The sequence below is a fragment of the Megascapheus bottae genome, chromosome 3 (genome assembly GCF_031878675.1).
Source record: "Megascapheus bottae isolate mThoBot1 chromosome 3, mThoBot2.hap1, whole genome shotgun sequence".
NCBI lineage: Eukaryota > Metazoa > Chordata > Mammalia > Rodentia > Geomyidae > Megascapheus > Megascapheus bottae.
In genome coordinates, this window is record NC_143511.1 from 73,941,518 (window position 1) to 73,969,319 (window position 27,802).

Consider the following 27,802-nt stretch of genomic DNA (forward strand, 5'->3'; position numbering starts at 1 on the left):
ATGGATCCACCAGTGGAACTCTCCTGTTCTCAGCACCTAGGTCTGCCCACCAGGCCCTTTCACCCGTGGCATTCAGAAATCAGGAAACAGAGCATTTACTACCTGAGCGAAACGCCCTGCCCTTCATTTCTCCAGGTTCCTGGTACAGAACGCCTTCAGTTGCATCCTGAGTGGTGACATGACACCACCATCCAGCTCAGTAGCTTCACTGTGGCTGGGGGAAATGTCGCTTGGGCTCCCTGGTGAGAAGGGACCACAGTTACACTGTGCATGAGAAGTCACAGATCCACAAGATTACAGGAAGGAGGTAAGACGTCCAACAGCGAAAGCTGGCCAGGTCTGCTTTTCAGTTCCCCATGGCTTTTCTCCTGTTTCCTTAAGAAATAGCAGAGAAGACGTCTGCAAGTCTCATTTCCTACTGTGAAGCTGTACCAGTCTGTTCACGTACCAGCCTCCTGCCTCCCCTGGATTTATTCAGGTGTGCGGAAGTATGAACACCTGGAAAGATGTCAACGATATAGCTCGGACTCTGGGTCCCTGTGGTCACCAGAAGTTTGCAGTGATGGCAGGATGCAGGTGGAGAATGGAGGTCCGTAAGATGCTACCTGGGCCTTGTCATCATGATGCCATGCATGGAGAGGAAGGGGTGGCTTGATGAGCAGCTTCCCAGCTGTGCAACGGCCCTGAGACCAAGGCCACATCACTGTCTCTGGGATGTATTGGAAGGAGGCTCCTGGCAAGGCCGGTGATGTGGACAACCAGGAGGCTATATGAGTCTCAGGCCGGGCCCTGGAGACAGTAGCTGGGTCCCCTGGCCCACCTCAGCCTCTGTCCACCTGGGCAGTGGGGCAGCTGGGAGGAGGTGTTCCCTCCCTTTCACTGTGGCTAATGTTTGCTAGGCCAGTTTTGGTGAACCAATGATGACAGTGTTTTCCTCTTACGTTGACCTCCCGTCTCTCCCTTTCAGGGTCTTCTCGGGGATTTTTGTTGCTGTTCTTTTCCTTCTTGTCTCATTTAGGTCTGAAGGTGGTGGTTAGAGGAGCCACTCTTCATCAAAAAAGTCTGGTTCTGTACTGAAAGGCCCCTGCTCCCGCTTTGGTGCCAGGCTGGTGGGGAAGGCTCTGTCCCACACAGCCCTGACCCATCAGGGCCACCTACCCAAGCATCCACTGGGCATCTTGACTCTTCGAACCAAAGTTCCTTAATGGGGCCGAGGCCAGCCTTGTCCACAACCTCAGGGGCCTGGGATTCTTGTGGCATAGCCTGAAACCCTGGTTGGCATGGACTATGGCTTCTTGGGACCAGCTGGAAAGAAGGCTCTCCTCACACATAACCCAGGTACCAGCCGGGCTCCTGGTCAAGAACCCTCACCCACCCAGCCAGAATAGGTGACTTCCCATGTAAGGAAACACGCGTGTGACCAAGACATGAGTGGGGCCTCGGCAGCTGAGAAAGAGCAGGAGCCACACGGCAGGGGCTCCCAGACCCTAAGCATCAGGAAAATCATTTTGTACAACCACCCGAAGCAGAGATATTTTTTCAGAAGTGTAAGTTATTTTTTCGTTGTTTTTTGGATCCTACCTATTTCTCCTCCCTCCGTCGCTGACCTCCCACAACCTCACGCTGGTGACTCATACACATCAGGTAAATCTTGAGAACGCCTTGATGCCCCATCCCCCAAGGATCCCCCCCAACTCAGTGACCGTGTGCGTGCACCCCCATCTTGTTTCTGTAGTTAAGACTTCCTAGGCAATACCATAGACACATCTGACTGTGTCTCTCTTCATGTACAAGAAACTCAAGTCATCTTTAAAATAAAAAAAATAAAATTACAAAAAAAATACAAAAAATAAAAAAGCCACAAAAAACCCCCCCCACACACAAAAAAATATCTTTTTTAGGCCAGAGTTTTCTACAGGTATTAATGAATATTTTTCTTAATCCTTATAAGTTTTATGTGTTTAATATTTCTTAATACCGGTAGCATTAATTTATACTTTTGTAGCAACACAATATTTTTATAAACAGCCAGTGCTTGGCTCAAGTCTTCACGGGGGTTTAGGCAGGGTCATCTCGGGATCCTGTGTACCATGTACTGTATTTAAAAAGAAATTACCTAATGTCACTCTTGCTGTGTCAATTAACAAAAAGACGTCTTTGGCGGTCTCCTGTATTGTTGGTGAGGACCCAACAGTTCTCTAAGGAGCCGCATTGCATGGGGGTTGAGTTGACAGTTCTTGTTGTAATACATAAGCCCCTGAGCCCAAACTTGAGGGTTCATTTAGGGTTTTCTGTGTGTCCTTTTGGATTTCTGTTGTTGTTGTTGTTGTTACTGTTTTACTTTGTTTTGGTACCATTTTCTCCATTTACAACCAAATCAGTCTCATGATGTCTTCAAACTTTTACTGATGTCAAATGGAGGAAAAAAAAACAGGAAGAAAAAAAATTTTTACCAAGTAATAAAATTTTTAAAAACTGAGCTGTTTAGATGTTGCTGTTTTTTACCTGTCTGTTCTTGTCTGGGAGGGGGTGTAGGGGACACTCCCAAAGAGAAAAGGAAGGTTCTACTGGCTCCTTCAGTTGCCAAAATCCCTGAGCCCAGGATTCAGTACCACCCCTCTCCCCCCCAATTCTCCCATGATTCCTGGTTGGTTTCCCAAGGTGAAAACATATCTTTTTAACTATTTGGGGGATCAGTTGCTTCAAGGAGTTCACGTCAGTGTTGTATTTATGGTTTTACAATAAAACGACCTTTAGGAAGATCCAGTGTGCACTGGTTTTTCTTGGAGTTGGGGCTGGGGTTGGAGTTGGGCCAGAGATGAGTCACCAGGGGGACAGCTTGAATCCAGTGCCGAGCGGGACACTGTGAGGTCGGCTTGTGGGCTCCTTACCGGTAAATCATCCCAGCTGAGCCACTTTGAAGATGGCAGAGGGATGAGGAAGCTGTGGCCTGTGCTGAGCTTGCTTGTTGAGCTTCCTCCCCTGGGAAGAAGGGATGGATGTAACCTCAAAATTCTGCAAACCCAGTGCCTGAAGCACACACTCCAGTCTACTTGATCCTGCAGGCATGTGAGCTCTTGTGCCTCTATCCAGAGTCTGGGCCACCTGAAAGGTGTGTATGCTTCTCACGCTGTTGGGGGGACCATTCATTTCCTTGGAAGAGGATCCATAGCTTTTACCCAGTTCCCAGTGGCCTCAACATCTTGGCACCCACCATCATGACTCCTTGTCCAGATCCCAATCTATCATAGGCTCAAGGACCATCCATGCTTTTTTTTTTTCCTTTAAGAAACTGAAGGCAGGTGGAGGGAGAAAAGACCGGCTGTGGCCTGCACAGGAAGTAGAGAAGGCAACTTCTAAGGCAGCTGCTGCTCCAGAACTTGTTATGGTAGAGCTACCACCTTCAGCTCTAGGTAAGTAAATGGCAGAGTCTCTCTGCCCAATTTCCCCCCAACCTTGCTTAACTCAGCTATGGGCAACTTTGAGGCAGGGCCTCCTAGACACACCATGGTACCCGTATTTTTTTCCACTTCTGTGTGTCTAATGGCCCCTGTCTAACCTCTCCCAGACAAAGATGCCTAAAACGTCTTCCTCTTTTCTTCCTCTCTTTCTTTCTAGCATTAAAACAATGAAACAAGATGATCACAACCTCTATGGACGACTACAGAAGGACAAATGATGGTTTTTATGCTTCCTTCTTTCCTGGCCATGTCTTGTACTAAATTGTAGTTCAGGCTCTATTCCAACCCATGCAGTTTTCATTTCTGGTTTGTCCCACCCTCGATTCATCCCCTCCTCCCTGCCCAGCCCCCTCCGATGCTAAGGAACTGGCTGGATATGCAAACAGGTGTTGACAATTTGGCTTTATTTGGACCCAGCCTGCCTTGAGACAGTCATCGGCCACCCTTTTGCCTCACAGGCCCAGCAGCCAATCATCAGTTGGATAGTCGCAGCAGCTCCTCATCCCCTGTAAATACAGAGAGGCTCATAGGGTAGGTCCATGGGTTGGGATGGTCAGGGGCTAGGGCTTGGTAAAAGGAAGGCTAGAAATGTCCACTCGCTGAATGACCTCTTCCCAAAGGGCATTCCACAGACTGCTCTGACGTCTCAACTCTTCTGATCTGCCTTAGGCACCATTTTCTAGTGGAAACATCAAGGCACTGAGATCTATTGAAGTAGCTGTTGTTTCTGCATGCTATGACTGGCAGCAGTTGCTTTTAGCTGAGTGCTAACTCTGGGCCAGGTATTCTGAAATCTGTCTCATTTTATAATTGAAAATTGAGACCCTGATGTCACATCAGAATTGGCCAGCGCTGACAGCTGCTGGCTGTTCTGCACACCTACTGTGGTTTCTGGATGCAATGTCCTTACTGATCTAAGCTCAGCATAAAGAAGGACCTGAGACTGGGGAAGTAGAGGCCCAGACACAGGCTGCTCACCTGGTACAGAGTTCCCCATCCCCTACTGGGCTCTCCAACTGGGCCTGGTACCCCCCAGGACCTCTTACCCTCACCAGGGATGCCACAGTACTCCTTGCACTCCTTCTCAGAGTAGAACTTGTTGCCGTTGCCTTGGCAACCCCCATAGGTGAAGAGGACACACTTCCCCTGGACAGCATCGTAGGCCCAGAGCTGGAGGTAGCTTTTGCAGGGGCCTTGAACTATGGGGAGATTGCAGGCCGCTGTGGAGTATGGAGAGGTACAGAACATCAGTAACCTTTGTAACTGCCAACTGTACTCTACAGGAAGCTTCGGGGGAGCTGGCTTATCTGGAATCTATAGTGGGGTGTGTGTGTGTGTGTGTGTGTGTGTGTGTGTGTGTGTGTGTGTGTGTGTGTGTCTGTATGTGTTGTGTGCATTGGTGTGCCAGTACTAGGGTTTGAACTCAGGGCCTGGGTGCTATCCCTTAGCTTTTTGCTCAAGGTCGGCACATTACCACTTGAGCTATACCTTCACTTCTGACTTCTGGAGATAAGAGCCTCGCAAACTTTCTGCCCATGCTGGCTTTGAACCATCTGCCCTGAGTAGCTAGGATTACAAGCATGAGCCACAGGTGCATGGATATGTGGTTACTCTTTTATAGATCCACAGTAACAGAGCAACTGGCCTGTATGGCCAAAGGTCACCTGTGTCCAGATGTGGAATTCCTATGATATCAGGGAACTTGTCCTGGAATCCTTCCATACTCCTCAGCTCCTTGTTCATTGTCGGAGGATGGATGGGCCTGGGGGTGTGGTATGCGCGGATGCAGGGACTGCACTCACCCACAGTTCGGCAGGTCTGCAGACACTCCTTCTCAGAGACAAAATTATTGCCGTTGCCCAGGCAGCCTCCGTATGTGAACATTTCACAGGCCATGGATGTGCCATTGTAGAAATACCTCTGGAGCAGCCCCAGGCAGGGACCTGCTGAGTGGCCCAGCTGACAGGAATCTAGTAAGGAGCAGAAGAGACACAAGGACATAAGGTGTGCTTATGGTCTACCTGCCATCTGGTTACTTAGGGAGACAGCAGCTTTTGTTACTCCCTAGAAGAATCATCAACCTATTCCCTGGAAGTGAAGCAGCTATCCTCTGGACCCTCTTCAACTCTCTGAGAGGCAAAGTGACTTGTCCAGGGACACACAGAATGAGGGCCCCAAAACCGTGTCCACTGGACTCCAAAATGAATGTTCATTCCAATCCCTCACACGAGGGATTACCAGTGACCTGCAGCCCCATTGTCCCTGGATTGGCCTTCTCTGCCCAGAGAACCCATAATAGTAAAAGTTGATGATGCAAGCTCCAGTCTAAAGCCAGCCAGCCTGACCCGTCACTGGGTACCACTGTGGAGCCTTTGTCCTCATTGTCCTATCGCCTTGGAATGGCTTCCATAAGCTCCTCCTTGGATGCATGGACACTGGGTGAAGCCCTTTTGGTCCTGGAAATCTCTTGATCTCCTCACACCTACATGCACTGAGATCCCCAAGCCTTTGGCCAACTCCTTCTCTTCTGGACTTCCTCCCTTGAATTACTTCCTGTGTGACCAGGTGATCAGAGAAGATAAAGATGATGTCTTTGCCCCCCCTCCCACTACTGCAGACCTGAGGCTAAGCACTGGCTGAGTCAAAGACGCATTCGAGAATGTTGCCACCTACACACCCGTCCCAAAACAAGAGTCAGTTCAGCAGGCGCTGATGCCCTTGTATAGATCTGAAAAACAAGACTTGGAGGCAAGCACCCCTCTAACACAGTCAGAGTCACAAGTCCTTTACAGAATTGCTGAGCATTTCTAAGCTCAGGACCATGCCTTGGTTCCTTCTCTCATCCTTGCCTGTCAAGCAGAGAGAGAGAGAGACTTCACAGTGAGGAGGCAGCCAAGTTGAGCCTTCCACGACCCTCTTTTCTGGAGCCCAGCAGACGCCGGTGAGGAGGCAGGGACTGATTACCTTCTTTCTTCATGAAGTCAGATACTAGTGGCTCAGTCCCGGATCCTTCATTTTCTTGGGGCAACACAGCTCGTCGAGCTCTCTGAGAAGAAAAGGAGAAGTCATTACGGTGAAGATTCTTCCGTTGCTGCTTCCATGGACCCCTGTACCAGGTAACCAGCCATTTGCTTTGGGAATCAACATATAGACAGAAGCACAAATCTACTTGGCCAGGGAATTAACTGCTATCTGAGGGCTTCAACTTGAACCCAGGTGAGCACCACAGGTGCCTGCTGCCAGCAGAATCTCTGGGCACAGGGTTGCCCAAAGCACTATCCCAAAGCACTATCCCAGGCCAATTTGAAAGGATGCACAAGGAAACTGATGGCACCCAGTTGCCTTCTTACTCACAGGTGAAACCTGGAACTTGAAAATTCACTTACGGGCATCAACCCCAGTTCAGTACCTCAGAACACAATCTTATTTGGAGATAGGGCTAATGGCAGATGTAATTCATTACGAATTGGTAGTGTGGGGCACCGAAAGTGGATGTGGTGTTCTAATCGTAAGCAGGAATTTATGCTGGGTGCCTGAGTTCAAGCTTTGATATCAACACACACTGAAAATTTGACATGGAGGCCCACATCCAAGGAGAACATGGCATGAAAGAAAGCAGGGAGCGGGGAAGCCACATCTGCAAGCCAATGAACAAAATAGTGACAGCTTTCCCGCCAGACAGCAACCAGAGGTTGGATGAGAGGCAGTGCCTGGAAGAAAGGACACCTTTATTCTGGATTTATCACCTCTGGAACTGTGAGCCAATGATGTGGCATGTTGTTGGGGATCCCCAAAATACTAATACACAGAGCAGCTCAGAAAAATTCCCTACCCCTCCAACCTCCCTTCCATGACTTCCCTGATGCTCAGAAAAGTGGATGGGTGCAAAAAAGAAAAAAAAGCTGGGCCTGATAATAAAGTAGAAGCTGGGAATTCAATTTACATTTAGTAGGAAGAGAACTGGGAATAAAGGATGCTCCATCTCACCTTCTAGGGGGAAAAAAAATAGGACATCTGGCTGAAGCTGCCCTAGCAGGGGCAAAATAGAGCAAACTCGTACAGTAACTTTTCATCCCCACCTTAGAAGTGAATAAACAGACCAAACAGAACAAGACAAGGAGCCAGCACGTGGATGACACAGTCATGAGCCACCAGCGTCCTCGGTGGCTGTACAGGTGGCTGTCAGCCAGCCCTCAGCTGTGGATCTGTTTGGAGTCTGCCAGGGTGGAGCATCTCCCACTTCCATGCTCCTTCCAGATGGGTCCACCCGGGGAATTAGGGACTTGCACCTTTGTGTCCCTTAGGTTGGCTCAGAAGTTAGGACTGTGTCCCAGGCCACTATCTCCCACCCAACCCTGCTCTCATCTCTTCCCTCATTCATAGAACCCAGCCTTGGAATCCTAAAGCAAACAACTCCACAACAGAAGAAGTGAACCACTGACAGAACTGTCACAAGCCATCTCTGGCTTCCTCACAGTGATGACCAGTGCCTGTGCCACCCATGGACTGGCACATACACCTTGTGAGGGACAGAAAACATAACCTGGTAATAGTTCACCCAAGCAAAAAGGAGGCAGGAGGCATGCCATCATTCTCAAGCCTGCGAGACTTATTATGGGCAATACCGCTTTCATTGCATTATAAAAGTTGTGGATTCATATTTGTGCATAATTAAATAGACACACATAGTATTCTATACACACATCAGTGGAATAAATTGGGCTTCATAACTTGCACACTGAGAGAGAGGAAGCAAGAGGGAGGAAGGCATGGGGTTGCAATGAAAGGGAAGAGCAGGGAACTGGAGGTGGCAGAGAGAAGAGCGTCACTGACAAAACCCTTATTCCCAGTTTTGCTGCCTCCCGTCCCCCCTTGCCAGTACCAGATTTGAACTCAAGGCCTTCTTTGCACTTGTTGAGTTTGGACTTCTGGCACTTGAGAGTCATTTATGCGGGTTACATGAAGATGGAGTCTCTCAGCCTTTTCTGTCTAGCCGGCTTTGAACTTCTACCCCCTGGTTCTCAGTCTCTTGAATAGCTAGGATTATAGACATGAGTCACCAGCACCCAGCAGGTTTACTGCTTTTGAGGAAAAAAAATAATTGGCTTTGTTTTCACATACGAAGTATCATTATTAATTCCTGAATATTGGCATTTCAATATAATACCAAGTGTTCTCCTTCCTTTTGAGTGTTGTGTGGAGAGCTTTTCCAGCCTATTACTGATTTCTGGCACAATTCCCTCCCAAAATAATCACCCCATTTTACATATGAGAAGATGAAAGTCCAGATAGGTGGCAGAACCAAGATTGAGCCCCGGGGGGTTGTCTTCCAAACACTTGCCCATTCCAACCTCCCCTGAAACCCCTGACCACCGACCCCCACCTCAGCAGGGCCTGAGTGAGCATGCAGAGCGAGTGGGGGTGGGAAGAGGTACTCACAGAGGGTGGAGTGGGCTCTGGGGGCTCTGGCGCCTGTTTCCCAGGTACACATTCCCCTAGACGGAGCACAGGGGAGAGATGAATGGGAGAAGCAGGTGCTGGGGGAATCCTAGGCCAAGATTTCTTCTCTGATGCCCAGTGGATATCTTACTGGGCATGGCCCTGTGCTTTCTCTAGTGTCATGAATGACCCCGCCCACTTCCCTTGTCCTCAGTCTTGGTTGGAAAATGGACAGACTGGTGGATCACCCATCACTGCCTTCCATCCAGCCCAGCACCCCCCCTCCCCCGCCGTCATCAGCAGCACCACCGTCTCCGTGGACAGTAATGGCATTTGCTGCATTTTCCTAAGCATAGTGCTATGGGTGACACTGGGAGACACTGCTGGCCCATTGTACAGGAGAAAACTGAGCATCTAACAGAAGCCACGCATCTCAATTCAAACACCTGCTCTTCACCCCCACACCCTCTTGTGTCCTAAACAGATGCCTATGGACAGAGACCTTCCCCAGACACACAACAGCAGAATGAACCTACAGCTGTGCTAATCCTGCCTCTGTGGTTCATTCCATCAGACTAGAAAACAGACATACCACCAAGCTGATTCTCAGTGGTCCCTGTTTGTCCCCGAGGAGGATGGGAAAGACCCAGGGCCATGAAAAGGAGGAAGAGAGAAGAGAAATTCAATATGGTTCTGGGAGGAGGGCACTTACCTCTGTCAGCCATGGTGAAGATGGAGTCTTGAGGGATGCCCACCTCCAGGGCCACCTCCCTGAACTCCTGCAGGAGACTTTCCCGCACCTGTGGCTCCCGCCCTGTCAGTGGAAAGCACAGGAGACCCTCGGAGATGTCAGGTGCCTGGGGCCCACGTGACTTCCCCAGAGATTTTCATGTAGGACTGAGAATCTCCCCTTCCTGTGGTATGCGTGTGGGAAGATGGGCTCCCAAAAGTGTCCTGGGGCCCTCACAGGACTCTTCCTATTGGCTGGAGGCACTGGGGTTGGCTTCAGAGACCCACTGAGGAGGATTGGGCCTCCACTGGAAAAAGCAAAACTCCCCATTCTGTCCCACTCCACAGCTCCTGCAACAACGGCCTCCCCACAACCCCAGTTCCCACAGGCCTTTACCATACAGCTTGGCAGTTATGGTAGTTCCATGGTGGTGGCTGAACTTCTTGGTTAGAAAAATGGCATACTCATCATAGTTGGTGTGGACTACATAGCATTCCATGGTTACATTCCATTCTGTGTAGGAGAAGCCGCAGAGCAAAGGGAGCGGGGGTTAGGGGTCAGAGGTGGTTCTACCTGGAGAATCACCATCCAGCCCCTCCCATCTTGCCTTCATGTAGCCTTCCTGCCACTCACACCTTCTGTAGATTCACTAATCCATCCATCTACACTTGCTCCACCCACCCATTCAGCCCCTCATAGGGTATAATTAATTTATCCACTATTGCTTTACCATCAGTTTTCTATAAGTGCTTCTGTCTCACCTCGTCTTGTCTCACCTCTCTCCTCTCTTCTCTTCCTATCTTCCTTCCTTCCTTCCTTCCATCCATCCATCCTTCCTTCCTTCCTCTCTCTCCGTTGTTTACCCACTAGACAAACCAATAAGCTCAGGCTTATGCCATTTGTAATTGTTTACTTGCCAATCCTTTGTTCATTTACTCATATGTCCATCCATCCATCCATCTATCTAACCATCTCCCCAAATACTCATATTGTCCCTCTAACACAAGTATCTGGCACACAAAGCAGAGCTGATGCACATTTGCTGAATAAATAACTGCATGGTCACTCATTCAGTAGCGGGCCCCAGACCTGCAGTGATGAGATCTTCATGTGCCTTCTGTGTCTTTACCCTACTCTACATGTGTGGGAGCCATTAGAGGAGGAAGAGAAAAGGGAGGGGGAAGGGCAGGGGGAGACAGCAGAGGAAGCTCTACTTCATCTCAGCTAACGGGAAGAAAGTTTTCAGAGCAGAGGGGCCAAAGACCTGGGGACCTGAAGGGACTTGGGAACCCACGAGGCAGTGGACCCCCTACACTTACTGGGTTTGTGGTAGATGAATTTTCCCGCTGTGCTCGTCTTCTCATATGTTGCTGAGGTCTCCTTGCAGATACCTCTCCTGGTAAAGAACAAACCATAAAGAAGAAAGGCTCAGGTGGAGAGAGTTCAGAGCCCCACCCTCCTACATGGCTTCCTAATGTCCTTTTTCACTTCTTTTTTAGTGACAGGATGACTTTGTGCATAGATTTGTGGGTCTGGGTCTTCCTTGCCCTGTTTCCTCTTCCATAAAATAAGGATGATAAAGCTGCCTCACCCAATTATTGTGGGGTTCAAATGAGCCGTGTGCATGGAGATGTGGGTATGCTGTTGTGTCTTGGCTATTACTGACACAAACTTTCTATTCAGCCCCCGAACATGGCTTGGGATGGGCATGCAGAGAGCACTGTGCTGGACTCCTCCGACCGGTGTGGCTGCCCATCTCCCATCTCAGTGTTGACTGAGAGTCAGGCAGGCCAGTCAGAGACAGAGGAGGTCAGTGTGGGGAGCACAGCACCCTGATAGCTCAAAAGGGAAGGTGTGACTTGACCCTAGGTAATCTGGGAGGGCTTCCTGGACAAAGTACCATGGAACTGGACTCTGAATAACTTACAGAATTAGCCAAAAATGCAGGGAGAGGTGCAAAGGCTCAAGGGTCAAGAGACGGGAGGTTTTGGGAAATGGAAGATTCACAATTTGGGGGAGAGGTTGGGGGGAAGGTCATCAGAGATGATTGAGAAAAAAATGTGGCAAAAGCCAGGAGAGGTCAGAAAATGACATGAGAGTGGTCAGTCTTACTCCCGCGGGCCATGGGCAGCTATGGAAGGTTACTAAACACAGACGAATGTTTGGGTTTGGGGTTATTTTTATTTTTTAAAGATCTTTCTGGTTGTTGGTGAAAGACTTGATTGAGATTGGATGTGGAGAGAAGAGTAAAGTGGTTGCAGCAGATGATCAGGAAGGAAGCAAGGAAGGAAGGAAGGAAGGAAGGAAGGAAGGAAGGAAGGAAGGAAGGAAGGAAGGAAGGAAGGCAGGCTGCAGTTGGAAGGGGGGAGTCGACAGGAGCCACCCAGGGAGAATGGACCCGGCCTAGAGATCAGTTGAATGGTGGTTACAGGTGAGAGAGGGAAACCAGAGCCCTATGGCAAGGCCCATTGTAAGCTAACAAAACCACAGTGCCCCACTCACCGCCAGCGAGTGCTGGTCACGCTGACCTCGGCGTCTGTGGGTCCCCGTCCCAGGACCAGCGTGCTCACACTCATCTTGTCCACCACACTCCTCAGCCATGGGCAGGTAGAGCCAATGGCTAGGTTGAACCACTTCCCGTAGATCTAGAAGGCACCACAAGCCAAGGACAGGACATCAGTGCCCCTCTGTCTTCTCAGTGGCCAGCCCTTTGGAGGGAGGTGTGGGGACCAAGTCCAGTCCACCCTGCCAGGCCGTGGAGACGAGGCTGCTGCTGCTAGTGAACAGGGGTCCAAAGCCTGTGTTTCTAGGTTACCCACTTCTGCTCCCTGAAAGCTGGAGCCCTGTCTTTGGCTCCCCCTCGGCAGAGTGTGCTAACTCCACCCTGGCAGGTGCAGGACAGACATGACAGCTAGCACTTCCTCTTGGTGACACGTCTGACAGTTGGAGGAGCCCCTGCTCCCGTGGGATGGGCCATCCCATGTCAACAGGCCCTGTTCATGGGGCTCCTCCCCAAATGTGGAAGGGAGACCCTCACGTTACTGACAGGGAGAAGAGCCTCCACAGGCCCTGCTCACAGTCCCCACGCGATCTGAGCTGGAGCTGGGCAGCAGGCAGCTTGAGGGCTACACTCACATGTGTGTGCACCTACATGTACACTATGACATGCAATACACCCTCACACACGGGCACACACATAAGTGTACATGTGCACAGGCACGCCCATGTATCACATGCACATCCACACAGACATGAAATGCCCACACACTTCACAGACATGCGCACAGCATGCATGCTCACTCCAGACCCGGGTGTTGGGCCCACAACTATTAATCCCACCAGCCCCCACTCAACCTTAGTCCTATCTTGATGGGGTTTTTTCCTCCCATAATCCCACGTGATGGAGCCCAAAGGTCACAGGTCACCATGTGTGAATTGCCCTTGGAGCAGAAAGTATGGGGCAGAAAGCTCACAGACTATCAAGTGAGCGTCACACTGAGTGAGTGACAGATGGACAAAAGCCCCAACTCCATACACCCACACACATAAGGACCCCCACCATTTGGAGCGAGAAGGGGTCTGAGCCTGACCACTGGACCTCCACCTGGGAGGACTGAGACCCCAGGACAGGCATGTCCAGCTAGGCCTGGCGGCTTAGTCTCCACACCTGGCCCCAGGACCCTGGCCAGCCTTACCCGGAGGATGTCGAAGTTCTCCTGCACCTGAATGTCATCCAGGGCGGCAGGCACGGGGCCTGCACGCACCGCCAGGCAGGCCATCAGTACTAGCAGCAGGTTCCCAAGGCCCTGCATGGCTCTGGGCACTTGTGTCCTGGGTGTCTCACTCACAACTTGGTCTGAGGACGGAGGGGTCACCTCCCTGCCAGAGGCTGCTGTGGACTGGGGCTGGGGAAGGTGCCTGCAGCCTGTGGGAGCCTGGTGTTTGCTGTGCTCAGCCAGAACCAATCAGGGCCTGGGGCTAGGTCTGATCAATTCCTGAAGCCTGGCCGGCTGCAGCAGCCAGGAGGCTCTGGTCACTGTCTGGGATCAGGGGGGGTGGGGCGGGAATTGGCCATGCACAAGGGAACTTTGACCCACAAAGGTTTCTCTGTGGACCCCACCACCACCTGCCACAAGGATGTGTGAGGCTGAGGATGGCGGACAGGCAGCGCTGGGCTTTCCTTCTGGAGTGTTCTGGAGAACCACCAGATGGAGTCTTATTGGACCCATTTCGCTTTGGGGACAAAATCAAGACCTGTGGAAGGGAAGTAACCTGACACTACCGGGATGGATGGGAGGCAGGGCTCAAACTGGAAGCCAGACCCCCTGCCCCAGAGTTCTTCCTTTCCCCCTGGTGTCCAGTAGCCCTTGCCAAAAATAACGGCACATCCCACCCACCCCCACCCCCAGGAAGGGGGAGTCATTTCCCACCCTAGCGAGGACTTGTGTCTCCAGGAGGCATGGATGCCCCCCCCCACCCAACCTGGGAGAGGCAGCATCCCACAGAGGTGGAGTGTGGGATTCAGGAACCAGGGGCCTACTCCGTGCCTCAGCTTCCTAATCTGCAAATGGGCTGACACTTGATATTGAGTCCATGCATTGGGATGAGGGTGTAAGAACATGGCTCCTCCCTGATCCATAGTGAAATCTGCAGGTGCCTGTGGAGGCGGGAACCGTGTCCCCCCAACCTTCATGACTGTCTAGAACCTTGGGAGATGTGACCTCGTTTGCAGGTAGCATTGGTTAAGATGGGGACTGTTGCTAAATCAAATGATCTGTGTTTTTATAAAAGAATTGAGAGGCAGAGGCACAGAAGGATACCAAGGGACACAGAAGAATGATGGGTCAATCAGCAAAGCTAATCGATGGCAGCCACCACAGGTTGCAGGAGACAAGGGACCAGTTTCCCCCCAGGACCCTCAGTTGTGAACCAGCTCGAAAAACCTGGCCTCCAATCCTATTTATTCCTCTCGAGATTCCAGATGCACACTGCAGCACCTACCTTCTCTGGTTGCTCCAGACTCACTGGTGTGGAACATTTCCCTGCAGCCTCCTGCAGGAGCTGAAGCCCTCTAGGCATGCATGTCTGAGAACAAGCCCCCCTTGCTCATAGGAGAGCAGTGGGGGAGGGGGAATCCTATACAGCCAATGCATGAACAAATGGCAAGTCTTGTTCCTTCTGCAAGATTCAGTTGATATGTTCCTCCTTTGCTGGTATCCAGATCAAGTATGCATCTGTTTTTTGTTTTGTTTTGTTTTGTTTTGCCAATCTTGGGCTTGAGCTCAGGGCCTGAGCACTGTCCTTGGACTTTCTCATGGCTAGAGCTTTACCACCTGAGCCTCAGCACCATTTCCAGCTTTTTTCTATGTATGTTGTACTAAGGAACTGAACCCAGGTCTTCATGCATGTTAGGCAAGCATGTGTTTCCTTTGGTTTGTAACGATTTGGACACCTATCATCTTTCTGCTTTGGCTGCCCGGAAGCTCAAACCCTGATATGCATTTAAATACAGCAAGTATATTGGCTTTATGTTTGTTCTGAGGCAGCTCCCATCCCCTGGGTTCACCAAGTTTCCCAGTCTTTTATGATTTGATTAATGGTGGTCTAAGAGAAAGTATAGACAATCAAAAGTCAGGTGCTCCCTGACTTATGGGTGAGCTTGGGGTGGGGGGAAGTGTTCATCCTCTCGGAAGCCCTCTTTCCTAATCTGTAGACTGTTCTGCCAGGGGAGGAGAGACTGTTCGTGGAAGAACTGGGGTAACTATCCAGTGCCTGGCCTTGACTTGTGTCACGTCTTACTACAATGGTCCATCTAACTTTCTCAGCAGTGATGTGCTAGGGTTAGCAGGCATACCGTCCAGATTGGAAGCTGGAGACAAACTGGGGGTTGTGGGGACCACAGCTCTGTCCCCATCTCTGGGCTGGGACTGTTCAATCAGTGGTGGGCCTGCCAGGGTGAAGGGAGGTGGGGGAGAGGCCCTGAGGACAGAGAAGGGTAGGAGCCAATCCTGGGGATGTTTGTGCTCCTGAGATCATTAACCTGAGCAAACAGAGGCAAAAGTTACCAGGGCCCCCTGGACTTTGAGCTGCTTTTTAAAAATTAACCACAGGGCTTCAAGGATGGGAAGCAGGCAGTGTCTACGTGCTGGACCTGCTTCCCTCTGGGAAGTGGGTGAGAGCTCCTGGACCCCTGACTTCTCTCCTAGGGGAGCCCAAGAGTCTGAGAGTCCATAGGAAGTGGCCTTTCTGGAGACACTTCAAGGGGAAGGGAAGGGCCAGTCCCATACAGGAATCCTCCATTTCCAATGAACACGCGAGGGTCAAAGATGCAGTTGGTCAAGGTCATCCAGCATCTGGCCTTATTCCCTTCATTGATTCATTTGTTCTCTTATTGGTGCTTGGCTCTGAGGAAGGGAGGGGGGACCACGGCCCCTGGTCCTGGAATTCAGCGGGGGTCTCAGTGGGCCACAGAGGTAGGTGGGTGAAGAGCGACTAGGAATCAGGGGAGTGGCCAGGCAAACTGAGAGGCGGTGGGCTTGCGAGGCCATGGTATTTCTTCTGCCTCTAGGCTGCACAAGGGCGAAAGCAGGTTTGGAGGCGAGTGTGATCAGATGTGTAAGCAGGAGGGAGGGGCAGCCAGGGTCCCAGGACAACAGCAACCCACAAGTTCAGGGATCACGGGCCAGCAGGAATGTGAAGGACACTGGCCAGAGTGGTGAGGGTTTAGTTCTCCTCTACTAATGAAGAAACTTTCAGGGCAACTTTGCTTCCTGACCCGAGGCCTTGCCTCAAAGGTCAGGCCTGCCGAGTTCATCCATGACCCCCAGGTGAATTAAGAACCAGGCAGTACCCAGGATTCCTAACCAGCATTGAGAAGGGGATGTCCTCATCATCCAGTGATTCCCAGGCTCTGTTTCCCAACCTCCCACCCTGTCCCAAAGAATGAGGCCACCAGAGTCCCCGGTCTCCATCATTATGACTCACAGGTAATCATAGGTAAAGTCCTGTCCCAAACTGGTCTTAGTTATTTGTCTGGGCCTCCAATCAGGCTCACTTATGTGGTGGTGCTGACATAGGAATAGAGTGATGGTCTGGGGAAAATGCTCCACACCTGTGCAGACCTGTCACCAGAACGAGGTACCCAGCGGGGGTTTAGGGGCTCCAAACTTGGCTGAGATTGCACTGAGGCCGTGTGGGCATCTTTGTCCACCAGGGGGCAGCAGAGATTGTCCAGAAAGACCTACGGGGTTCACACTGATTGTTTCATACAGACAGGCTCAGAGGTCCATCCCCAAACCAGGCTATCACTATTAAATTAGACATTCATGAAAAAAAGACTTAGAAGAAATAAGAATGAAAGAGAGAGGGGAAGGGGAGGGGGACAAGAGGGAGGGAGAAAGGTAGAGAGAGGGAAAGAAACCAGAGCTAGAACCTGGCAGTCCTTGCCCCTGGTTTAAAACCCTCTGAGAAAAGTGAAACATTCAGCTTAGGCCTTGCTCTTGCCTATTCCCACCTCTGCTAGACAGCCTGAGGACGGACCCTGGCTTTTGCTGGGACACTGGAGTTGTGAGCAGTTGCTATCGATCTCAAGGAATACTGTAATCCGAATCACCACTAAGTTCTTCCTGTCTGCAGAGGCCTCTGATGAGCACTCCACACACTCCTCTTAGGAAGGCTCTTACTGTACTGGTGGCTGCGTTTTACAGAAACCAAGGCTAAGAAATAGGGTGACCCAGGCAGTGAGTGGTGATTCAATCTCAGATCACTCTCCCCGATAACTCTCAGGAAAGAAAAAAGTTTTTTGCCACTCAAGCGCAGTAAGAGGACACCTTTACGTAGGGACTGTGATCTCCTGAATGAGAGAATACAGGACCAGAGCTAAGGGTAGGGTCTGAAAGAAGACTCCTCACCTGTCTGACAGGGGAGACATTGGCAATGACTGGGGTGGATGGTAGGGTATCTGGCTGATGATAGTGGGTCTGTGGTAGAACAGGCTTAGAACCTGAGTCTTCTGAGTCCAGTCCTGGTCTGCACCACATCACTGACCTGTCGCAAGTCCCAACAACTCCCGATCCTAAATTTGAGTAAGGCCAGGCCCAATTACCCAACCTTGTTTCACCATATCGATTTGCCTAAAAACCAAGTACATGATGAAATCCTAGGAGCTTGATGCAAATGGAGAAGCTGCTTCCTGCTTATTTCAAAATTTCCCATAAAGGGCTGAAACCCACTCTAAAGGGACTGTGATTCATTTAGAGAAAATGTATCATAAAATGGATGACTGCAATTCAATCAGGTATCTCCATGTCCAGGCCACTGGAGATTTCCGTACTTCAAGAACGGATGGCCTTCGGAACACTAGTGACTGTCTCTTCTCCATTGTATCCCCTCCCCTCCCAAGCCAGACCTTCTAGAGAAGTCTTTGAACTTTTCTATAGGATTCTGAAATTCCAGAGACATCTTCCAAGGGTTTAGAATTCTGGGAAATTCCTAGTGTGTGAGGATTTCCAAGAGTTTCTCTCCAATCCAGTGTTCTGAGTTCCTGTCAGTTCTTGAGAATTACTATCCAGTCCACCCCTGCCCTGTCATCCCCTCTCCCCCCTGCCCAATCTCCCTAAAAGTTCTAGTAATGTCTAGAAGGCTTGTGATTTCAGAATTTCAGGAGAGCCTTCCTGAATCCATAGCTCTCCATAAGGTGGAATGGATCTAGTGTGGGTGTGGTATGGGATAGGGATCAGGGATCTAGGACAGTAGCCTCCTTTGAACCAAGGGTGCTATGTGAGAGATAGGCACATGGCCCAGGAGACCAGAGCCAGTGGCAGCCACACCCTTGCCCCCCTAGTGTCTTGCATCTCTTATGAGAGGGAATGAAGTTGGTGCTGAGTGGGAGGTGGAGAGAAGCAAACTGGAAAACTGGCCGGCTCCAGTGGGAATCATGCAAACACTGATGAGCCAGCCAGAGGCCCCCTGGGTGGTCCAGCTCCACCCTCCTGGACGGCTAAGGAAAACTCACACTCAGTGCCAGAGGCCTCCCCTGCCCTGGACTGAGGGCTGAGGACCTCCCAGCATACAGGGCCCCAGGCTACAAGATAAGGAGAATGGGGACGGGCCAGCAGGAACCTGTAGAGCCACCCAAGCTGATGTGACACCAACATGTTAGAAAAAGGGACTTTGAGGCATTAATCCGTCTCCCCTCCCCCCTTGGGTTCTTGTATAACCATCAGTTCCACAAGACCATTCCTAAACCCCATATTTAGTGCTGAACCCCCTCACCCCGCTCTTTTGCTAGAAAGCATTTATATACCATCTGGCATGCCATATATTGTGTTTGGATGCCATGTGTGTTTCTGGACACAAAGGATGCCTGCAATCCCACCAGTGCTGGCTGAAGCAGGTCCTGGGTCATTTTTTAGTCTGGCTGCCAATTCCATCGAATGATCTTGTTCACCAGCATGTTGCCTTTGTCCCACTGCTCTGCAAGAGGCAAAGCCTCACACATTACTCTTTCCAAATCGATGAGCTTGCCATGCCCATGACAAAGGGACTCTGTGCATGGTGGCCCTGAAGTGACCCAGAGCTTAGAACAGCCAAGCCACTTGATTACTCAGGGTAATGAGATTGGTGGATGACTGGAACTTGGGCTGGGGGTGCGGCTTGTGGGTTCAGCTGCAGCCTGCTTGGCCTCCCAGTGTCTGACTATCACCCTATGTCCCCAGACTCTGCCTCCCGTGGATTTGGCCTTCCAGGGACATCCCTAATGTCCCGTCACAAGCCCTGCCTCTCAATACCTGGCCCCTGGGTTGAGCCTGTGAGTCGCAGCTTTAGGGATTTTCCCTGTACAGACTCCAGAAGTCATGGGCCTTGTAGTAGGACAAGTGGAAGCTGGCGACATTGCCCTTCCCCTCCCCCCCAATGCAAGTCCCACTCTGGGTGGGGCTACCAACCCTGCGCTTGCTGACCCTGAGCAGCCTGGAAGCTGAGGTCACTAGATCTGGCCTCCAGTCCTTCCCTGTCCAGTATCCACCCACCCAAACCTCCTACCCCTGCATAGATCCGCTGGCTTTCCCCCATCAAAGCACATGGGAAGTCAGCTGTGCATGGCAGTCTGTCCCCCACTAGACAGTGAATAATCTGGGCAAAGTCCCCTTGCCCCTGGCTGGTATCATTTGTACCTGGTGAGGCCAGTGGTCAGCAGTATTGGTTGAGTGAATGAATATACAAGTAAATGAGCCACACGGGTGTGGGGTGTGGGTTTCCCTCGGAATGGGGGGGGTGAGGTTAGCTGCGTGGCTTTTACCTGGAGGTCTTCCCATGCCCGTCCCCACCCTTCACGTCATACACTGACTTCTCCCTCACTGCACCCCCTGGGCACTGATGCCATGGAGTGCAGCATTCCCGACGCCTGCTAGCCTACCTAGACCTTAATGGGACAGAAAGCCATGACCTTCCCCCACCCCCATTTAAGTGGCTGGAAATCAGGAAGTGGCCCAGGAGAGTGCAGGGTCTGCCAGGGTCCTGAAGTGAGCTTATGACATGCAAAAATGGGCCTCCTGGGCCTGCCAGCACCAGGACACACACAGCCAGCACAGGCTTGTGGTGAGTGGCCCCCTGACCACTCCTGGTGCCAGCAGCTACACCCCCTCCCCATCCTTGCCACACCCATGCTGGGCCTACCAGAGGCACATGTCCAATGCAGGAGAGGAAAAGGGAAGAAGGCGAGAGCCTTTGGGAATTCCAGACCAGATGTGGACATGCACACATGCCGAGAGGCCTCCTTCCTCCTCAGACCCCTAGACCCCCTCCCCTCACCATCTCCCCACATGCTGAAATGACTGGAGCAGATTGCCCTTAATCTAGATACTACATCACTTGCCGCCTGGTTTCTCTTAAGCATCAGGTTATTTCCATGCCTGTAGCAGCACCAACAACCTCCCTCCTGGGGCTCCCCAGCAAGCCCAGCTGCAGGGTGAACAGCTCCAACTTGCATGTCAGTTGCTTTTAGTAAGGCAGAGTGTTATGAATGTTATCATTTTAAGAAAAAACAAACAAACACACATATGCTTCTCCAAGGCTTCCACCCACACTTAGCTGTCCCCATTGTCAGATGAGGAGACTGAGGCCGCACAGGGCAGCTTCTGTGTTTCCACTTGGCCTTCAGCAGGGAGGGAAGTCCCGGCCTGAGCTCCTCATGCCCTGGCTGGGGGGTGGCTGGCTGTGGCCTCGACGACTCCGGGAGCTCCCAATCTGGTATCTGAGGGCCTCCAGCCTCTGGGCCAGGTCGGGAATCCTGGCTGCACCTGCGGAGGGATGACGCTCAAGGCCCGTGTTCCCTGATCCTCCCCACCAGCCCCACCCACTCCCAGCATCCTTGGTGGGAGGTGAGCCTTGTACTCCCTCTCTGTCCCCGTGTCCCACCCCTGGCCCCAGCAAAAGTCTGGGCCTGCAGGTAGCCCTAGAGAGAGAACACCCAAGCTGGGAACTGGGATGATCTCAGTGCCTCTTCAACCCATCTTATTTCAGAGAGGAGAGTCTGAGGCCTGGAAAAGGACTGTTCCTTTCCTCCCTCCCTCCCTCCTTCCTTCCCCTCCCTTCACCTCTCAATACTGGTGGTGCACTTGGAGACCCTGAGGGCAGAGGTGGGGCAGAGGGGACCACTTCCTCCCCAGTCAGCATCTCAGCCAGGACTCCAGACTGGGTCCAGTTGCTGTGGATCCTGGGCAAGGAGGAGTGAGGGTTGGGGGGTGGGGCAGGGCGGTGAGCCTCTGTGTCCCTAGATTACTTCCGCTCACCCAGTGCCTCCCGGCCTGAGCCTACCTCTCTCCTGGACTCTTGGCAGACCCAGGGCTGCATGGAGGTGCCCAGGGTGGGGGCCTCGAGGACAGGGGCATGCCTCTAGGGACTTCTGGGTCTAGCATCTGTGGGAGAGAGCAAAGCCCACCCTCAAGGACCTCAGCTTGCCTCCCTGAGTCCCACTTCCTGGTGCTGGCCATGAGCTCAGCCACGGGTACCCCAACATCGGCTCAGCATAAAGGGTGAGGCCGTGTCTGGTCTACTGCTAATCCTCAGAGCTGGAAAGAGAGAGCGGCCCAGCTGCTCCAAGCAGGGACTGAGGGAGTGAATGCATGAAGGAGAGGCACGGCACAGGTGGGCAGCTGTGAAGGTCAATGAAAGAACAAGCAAATCACAGAGTGCATTCCTAAAAGAAGGCAGAATGAGGGCGGAAGGTGAGGCAAGCAGACGTTTGGAACCCTGGAGAGAGACTCCAAGCCCTAAGCTCCTCCTTCAGTCTGGATCCCTGAAATGGCCAAGCCCTGAATCAAGGGCTCTGGTTCTCTTAGCCCATGTCTCTGGTCTTTCCTACCTGGGGCACGTGACACTCTTGTTGTGGGCAGGCCCAGCGGGCCAAGGGCGCTCGGCATACAGGGCAGAGGTGACAGCAGGGGCAGGAGCAGAGTTGGGGCAATGCCTGTAAGTAGATATATCAGTGCTTGTGTGATGCCCCAGCTCCTCACCCCTCCAGGTTCGGCAGTGAGACTCACATGGCAGGGTGCAGCTGGCATCACTGAGCAGGGGCATGGTGGGACTGGGGCAGGCACTGGCTGGTGAAGCACACAGGAAGAGAGCAGGCGCCTGGGGAAAAGGGGGGGTGGTCCTGGGCCTGTACCCCCCCAGCCTTCCCCAAGTCCTCAATCAGAGATGCCTGGATCTCTTGTTATGGGCCAGTACCGCTTTCAACGTCTTGCCAATTGGTACGTTCCCATCTCTAGCAACCCTGCAAGTCAGGTAAGCAAGGTCCCCAACTGCACAGAAGGGGGGCCCTGGCAACCAGGAGGTGGCAGAGCTGGAACTGAACTGCAGACATTGGACATGCACCCATATCATGAGACCCCCTTGCTCAGCAGCCCTATGTCCCCCATCTCTCCACACAGACGTCTACACTCACCTCTGCAGCTCATGGATCTGCTGGGCCAGGACTCGCTGCTCACCCAGGGCCAGGTCCCGGCTACTCTGCAGCTGGCTCACTTCCTTCCTGGAGAGAGCACAGAGGCAGAGCTGTAGGATTCAGTCTTCTCCCCAGGGTGGGCAATCCCCAGCCATAGAGGCAAATGGGGATGGAGAACCCAGGAACAGTAAGGGAAAACAGATTGGCCAACACAGCCAAGAAATGGAGGATCAGGACAGCTGAGCCCTACCTGAGCCTCTCATTCTCCAGCATGAACTCCTGCAGCATGCCATAGAGGTTTCTCTGGGCCCAGGCCATTCGGGCTCCATGGAAGCCCGCAGCTGTAAGGAAGCAGAGGTGGCTGGAAGCACAGAGCTCCAGGCCCCAGCCACACGCCATTCATGCCCCTGGGACTCATACCCTTGCTGTCCATTTGGTCCAACTGAAGCCGCAGGCAACGATTCTCCTCCCGGAGCTGCAGGATCTCAGCCTCCACATTCTGGGGTTGCTTCATCCCAGAGGACTATAGGGAATAAAGTCCCCCACACCCCCAGCTGCCATTTGTGACTGGACAGATTGTACACTGCACAAGGGCTTGTAGGTATGGGAAGTTGAGTGGGGCCTTCAGGTCAGCCTGGGCTTCACTTACCAGCCTGGCATCCTGGCATGAGGCTCCATCCATCTGAAGCCCAACTGTATCACCTTGGAGGATCCCCAAGTCCAACTCCCAACACAAATCTATCCCAAACTTGGCCTAGATTCTGACTCTTCAAGTGAACCTAGACGCACCCAGACCCTAGCTTTGAGCTTGTCTGGAATCATGACTCCATTCTAACCAACCATGATCCCATTTCTAGGATTCTGACTCCAATCCTAGTTCTAAGTATGCCCTCCGCTTCCATTACAATGCCAATACAGGCTCAGATGGCTGCCCAGTAGGGGGAGATGATGTTTCCCCGCCTTCCCGGCCACCTACTCCCTGTCTTTGAGCCCCTCTGTTCACCTTAGGGCCCTGTGGCCGGGTGGTGACCCGCTGAGCTCGACTTGCATATCGCAGAGTGCTGAGAGTCTCTGGAAGGCACTGGGCTGAAGGGGACACGCAGGCTACCTGGGGAGGGCCTCCCCTGAGTGCTCCTCTCTGGGAGCCTCTGCCTCAGGATCAGCCTCCCTGCCAGTCCCTATGGATTACCATAAGGGTGACCCCACGCCCCCCCAGCGAGTCTGCCAGCAACTTGGTGAGCTTGCTGTCTCGGAAAGGAATGTGGCTCTGCTTCCGCTGTGGGTCCAGCAGCAGGGAGATGCAATGCCCTGATGGGGAAAGTAAGATGCAGAAGTTACACTGCCTATCCAAAGCTGGGATACTACAAATGACATCTCTGCTGAGGCCTGTGACCAATCTCATCTTCCACAGGATCTCACTGCTCCTTTAGACTGGCCTCCACCACCACAAGGGGCGAGTGTAATGCCTTTGAGGAGCCCTGGTTGTTCCTGCCTCCCAAGTTAGAAGCGTGCTTTATAGACTAAAAGTGTGTGTGGACTGACAGTATTCTAAGGGAAGAGGCTAAGATCCTGCAGCTGAGGATGGGGATGGGGGTGGAGAGGAAGTTGGCCACCGAATAGCTTAGCAGCCTTATCTATGCACCAGGACTCCTATGCTTCCCCCTCTGGGTGGGAAGCCATGGGCCTGGTGCAGAAGAGGAGCATAGGAAACTAGATCAGTGAGCCCCAGAAGACCAGAGGGTCCCAAATCTCACCCAGGGCCAGCAGGCTGCGGTTGATACTGTTGGCCTCTACCATCAGCTCTCCACGGGATCCTGTGGCTGTCACCTTCTCACTGCCTGCCAGGTCTACAAAACACAGCTTCCCACCCACAGGGGGCTCCCCAGGATTCACAGGAGGCACCTGCTGGGACTGGAGAAACAAGACTTATTGGAGCTTTAGGACAGTCCCCATCAAAATCAGAAGGTCACAAGGCTTTCCCAGGTAGGTTTCTCCATGCAGAGTGGACCCTTGCTGGGTGGTTCTGAGCTACAAACTCCCCAGATGGAGACTCACAGCTGGCCTGCTGATATAGAGAGTGAGCAGGGCGTGGCTTCTGCTGGAAGCCTGGTTCAGGGTGTGAGCAGAGCTTCGTCGACGGCTGAGACCTGGAGGATAATCATCAGGAGCTGTTCCTGATGGTTGCCAGACTAGAGAAAAGTGCCAAGGCATGGGATAGTGGAACCAGATCACTCTGGTGGAGGCAGGGGAGGTTGGAGAGTGGTGTTGGTTTGGGGATGGGGCCTGGGGCTGGGCACTAGTACAGATGGAGGGGGGTGAAGGGAACAGAGAAAAAAAAAGACAGTCCCCTTTACATTTCATAAACATCTTTCCTATTGCTTTGTGGAAGAAGGGTAAGATCATCTAAGAGGTAGGGCACAAAGCTGGGGCCAGAATCTAAAATTCCAATGTCCCCAGTGCCTGCAGAGGAGAAGTGGCCAATAAATATTCATTCAAATGAAGAAGACTAGAATTGGAAGGGCCTCAAGACTTAGCTGAGAAGTATATGACATTCTCCCCCAGGCCTTCAAATGATGCAGAGAGGGGAGACAAAAAAAGCATGAAGTTTGCTACATGGAGAATGGGTTGGTGAGGCAGCAGTCTGGAAGCAGCAAGAGTAAGTCCTGACAGAGGCCAAGGCCCTAGAGCTGGGGTGGGTGAGGGAGAGCCTGAAAGGAGTTTGGAAGGCCAGTGGTGGGGGCATCTTTGGATCAGGTCCATGAATTGTTTGCTCATGGATCCTTCTGCCTCACAAGTGTCATTGCTGAAGCCCCAGCCTACACCCAGGGAAAGCTGAGGCACTGGCACCCCACCCTTAAATCTCCCCTGCAATAGACACACCCATCTGAAGTAGCTCCATCAAGGCCTCCAGACTCCCAAACTCCACCACCCGCAGCTGTTCCACATAGAAGCCCCTAGACTTGTTCCAGCGTACTGGGAGGGGCCGAGGAGACCCCAGGCTCAGTAAGTCCCGAACCTGGGAGGGAAGAGAAGAGAGGAAGGAAAGGGCTCCCTTCCACCCCCAGATCATCCGGCCACATTCCTACCACCTCTTCTGCCCTTTGACCTTAGCTCTTGGTTTCCTGGTGGGCTTTCTATGCCTCCTCCCTTACCTGCTCATTGTAAATCTCCAGGTAGGAAGCGTGAAGGGTGACAGGGGCACCCAGGTGCTGCACACGATCTAAGAGCCAGGCGAAAGTCCTCTGCATGATGCCTGCCAGGCTGGGGGAAACAGGCATCCCCTCCCCCTGGGGGAAAACACAGCAGCACAGCACAATAACAACCCAGATCTTTGTAGGGGACTATTTGTGCGCTAGGAACCATCAGCGTTCTCAGTTTGCTCCATTTTACGGATGAACAAACTGAGGAGTAGTAAGTAAAGGGAGCCTAACAGAGCCCAGCCACTCAGAGCAGGGCCAGCCCCAGCTCCAGCACCAGGTCCTTGTATGCAAACGAGGGGGCGGGGCATCACCCTCCAAGCCCCTCCCCCACATCCGGCTCTGCTCCGGGTTTCCACCCTCCGTCCAGCCCGCGGACTCAGGTGGGCGCCGGGCCCACCTGCGGAGGAGGTCCAGTCAGGGTGTAGGTCTTCCCGGAGCCCGTCTGGCCGAAGGTGAAGACAGTACAGGAGAAGCTGTGGGCGACAGGGGCGTGGCTGGGCCCAGGAGGGGGCAGGGCAGCGCCCTGACTGACACCTGGCGGAGTCCGCCGCCTCACTCACCCGCGCAGTGCCAGCTCGCCCAGGCGCCGCACGCCGCACGCCTGGAACACATCCTCCTGCGTGCGTGCTCCGTCCAGCACGGCGCCGAAACGGAACGCCACATCCGGCCCCCCGCCCGGGGGACTCACCTGAGGAGGAAAGGAGCGGCGCGGCGGAGGGGCTGGGCCTCACGGAGGGGCGGGGCCGCACGGAGGGGCGGGGCCTCGTGGAGGGGCGGGGCTCCGGTAAAGTAAGGCCCTATTGGCGGGGTGGGCATAGAGGGGTGGGGCCTCCAGGAAGCAAAGCACCCTGAGGGCGGGGCCTTATGGGGCGGGGCCACCGAGAGATGGTGGGTCTTCCTTTGGGACTGAAAAGCTCCCCGGGGTCGGAGGGATAAGGGAAGGAGTCAGGGACCTAGGGCGCAGTTATCCGCGAGTGGGACCCGACATTCCCGTCTACAGATTTCTTTTCGGAGGTTGGGAACGGTTTCTCACCTGCAGAGTCCGGGTGCCCGAGCAGTGCAGCGCGCTCTGCTCCCCTCGACGCAGCTCGGCTGCGCTCATAGGACGTACCCTAGGAGGCCAGGGGAAGCCAGATGACCCGTCAGTCTCCATCCCACCAGCCCCATCCTCTCCGGGTGCCTCCCAGCCTTGCATACCCACCTGAGCACCACTTGGATGGGCGTTTCCGGTCCCTCTGACCCCTGCTCCAGGATCCGTGCTGGGTCCCTGTGGACCCAATTCCTGTTAACTCTCTTTGGGCCCAGACACTGTCCCCAAGGGCCTCCTGGACGGCGCGAAATCACTGCTTACCCGTCGGGACTCCCCCGTTCCTCCATGTCTTGCTCTGCACACAGCGTTAGCCTCACTGGCTCCTGGTTGCTTTCTCTCACAGGTACCAACTCCCCCCTCCGCCACGCCCCTTCTCCACCACCCTGGGACGCTCTGAACACAACTGACACGCCCACACCTACCCTCTATCCCACACAGCCATCCATCCGGAAAGGCTTCCTCTGGCCCAGAGCTAGCGAGCTAGTTAAAGATTTACCTGTGCCCTGCACTGTGATGGGAAAAGCCCCATGCCAGGGCCTCCTAGTTCGGGGGTTCTGGAGTCTGTGAATCCCTTGGTTTTAGAAACTTCCATCAGGAACCAGAAGGGACCCATGAGACCACCTCGACCAGTCTCCTTTGTACCCAGATAGGTTCACTAAGACCAGGAGGGAAAGACTCAGCCAAAGCTCCTGAGCCTGGACAGCAGAACATGGACCAGGCTCTCCCACACAACCTTCCCTTTTTCCCCAATAGCTCAGAGTTTTTCTCAGTTCCCAGTCCAGGGAGAGGTAGCTCAGGTCCTAGTGAGCTTTTTAGAGACCTGGCTGGCTGGTCTCTTGAGCGGGTAAAAGAACCTATTTCCAGCATCTGGTTAAACATTGGCACATTTGTCTCTGCCGTGCCAAGGCTAATCTAAAGCCAGACAGGTGTTCAACGTCT

At 52.8% G+C, this 27,802-nt stretch overlaps 2 protein-coding genes across 5 annotated transcripts; both read right to left on the bottom strand.

The window, feature by feature from the left end:
- Positions 1 to 3,848: 3,848 nt before the first annotated feature.
- Ambp (alpha-1-microglobulin/bikunin precursor) lies at positions 3,849 to 13,550 on the bottom strand. 3 transcript variants are annotated; one of them, XM_090330480.1, is made up of 11 exons: positions 13,326 to 13,550; positions 12,133 to 12,275; positions 10,950 to 11,026; positions 10,407 to 10,496; positions 10,027 to 10,143; positions 9,613 to 9,714; positions 8,901 to 8,956; positions 6,426 to 6,507; positions 5,264 to 5,431; positions 4,508 to 4,681; positions 3,849 to 3,967 (listed from the first exon to the last, which is right to left on the bottom strand). In XM_090330480.1, the coding sequence occupies exons 1-11, from the start codon at positions 13,440 to 13,442 to the stop codon at positions 3,936 to 3,938; spliced, it is 1,158 nt and encodes a 385-aa protein (XP_090186606.1). In that variant the 5' UTR covers positions 13,443 to 13,550; the 3' UTR covers positions 3,849 to 3,935. The 3 variants fall into 3 exon arrangements, with proteins under 3 accessions (XP_090186606.1, XP_090186605.1, XP_090186607.1); XM_090330479.1 differs by having other exon boundaries at positions 10,392 to 10,496; XM_090330481.1 differs by lacking the exon at positions 10,407 to 10,496 and having other exon boundaries at positions 13,326 to 13,549.
- Positions 13,551 to 20,520: 6,970 nt separating this feature from the next.
- Kif12 (kinesin family member 12) lies at positions 20,521 to 27,198 on the bottom strand. Of its 2 annotated transcripts, XM_090330483.1 has the most exons (19): positions 27,125 to 27,198; positions 26,975 to 27,040; positions 26,807 to 26,885; positions 26,334 to 26,461; positions 26,171 to 26,246; positions 25,726 to 25,860; positions 25,454 to 25,589; positions 24,629 to 24,720; positions 24,328 to 24,484; positions 23,763 to 23,881; positions 23,577 to 23,681; positions 22,994 to 23,096; positions 22,824 to 22,914; positions 22,574 to 22,660; positions 22,170 to 22,260; positions 21,992 to 22,096; positions 21,445 to 21,545; positions 21,225 to 21,343; positions 20,521 to 20,927 (listed from the first exon to the last, which is right to left on the bottom strand). In XM_090330483.1, exons 1-19 carry the CDS (start codon positions 27,148 to 27,150, stop codon positions 20,785 to 20,787), a joined length of 1,959 nt encoding a protein of 652 aa, XP_090186609.1. In that variant the 5' UTR covers positions 27,151 to 27,198; the 3' UTR covers positions 20,521 to 20,784. The 2 variants fall into 2 exon arrangements, with proteins under 2 accessions (XP_090186609.1, XP_090186610.1); XM_090330484.1 differs by lacking the exons at positions 26,171 to 26,246; positions 26,807 to 26,885; positions 26,975 to 27,040; positions 27,125 to 27,198 and having other exon boundaries at positions 20,524 to 20,927; positions 26,334 to 26,354.
- Positions 27,199 to 27,802: the final 604 nt, after the last annotated feature.

What these genes read in the sequence shown, in the direction of transcription:
- Kif12 (XM_090330483.1), bottom strand. Translation starts at nt 27,150, where the DNA reads ATGGAGGAACGGGGGAGTCCCGACGG. An exon ending in GGACCAAATGGACAGCAAGG is followed by an intron (nt 22,915 to 22,993) that starts GTATGAGTCCCA and finishes GCTTCCTTACAG; the next exon opens with CTGCGGGCTTCCATGGAGCC. An exon ending in AAGAGTGTCACGTGCCCCAG is followed by an intron (nt 21,546 to 21,991) that starts GTAGGAAAGACC and finishes TCTCTCCCACAG; the next exon opens with ATGCTAGACCCAGAAGTCCC.
- Ambp (XM_090330479.1), bottom strand. Translation starts at nt 13,442, where the DNA reads ATGCAGGGCCTTGGGAACCTGCTGCTAGTACTGATGGCCTGCCTGGCG. An exon ending in CATAACTGCCAAGCTGTATG is followed by an intron (nt 9,715 to 10,026) that starts GTAAAGGCCTGT and finishes TTCCACTGACAG; the next exon opens with GGCGGGAGCCACAGGTGCGG. An exon ending in CTTCACCATGGCTGACAGAG is followed by an intron (nt 8,957 to 9,612) that starts GTAAGTGCCCTC and finishes TGCTCCGTCTAG; the next exon opens with GGGAATGTGTACCTGGGAAA.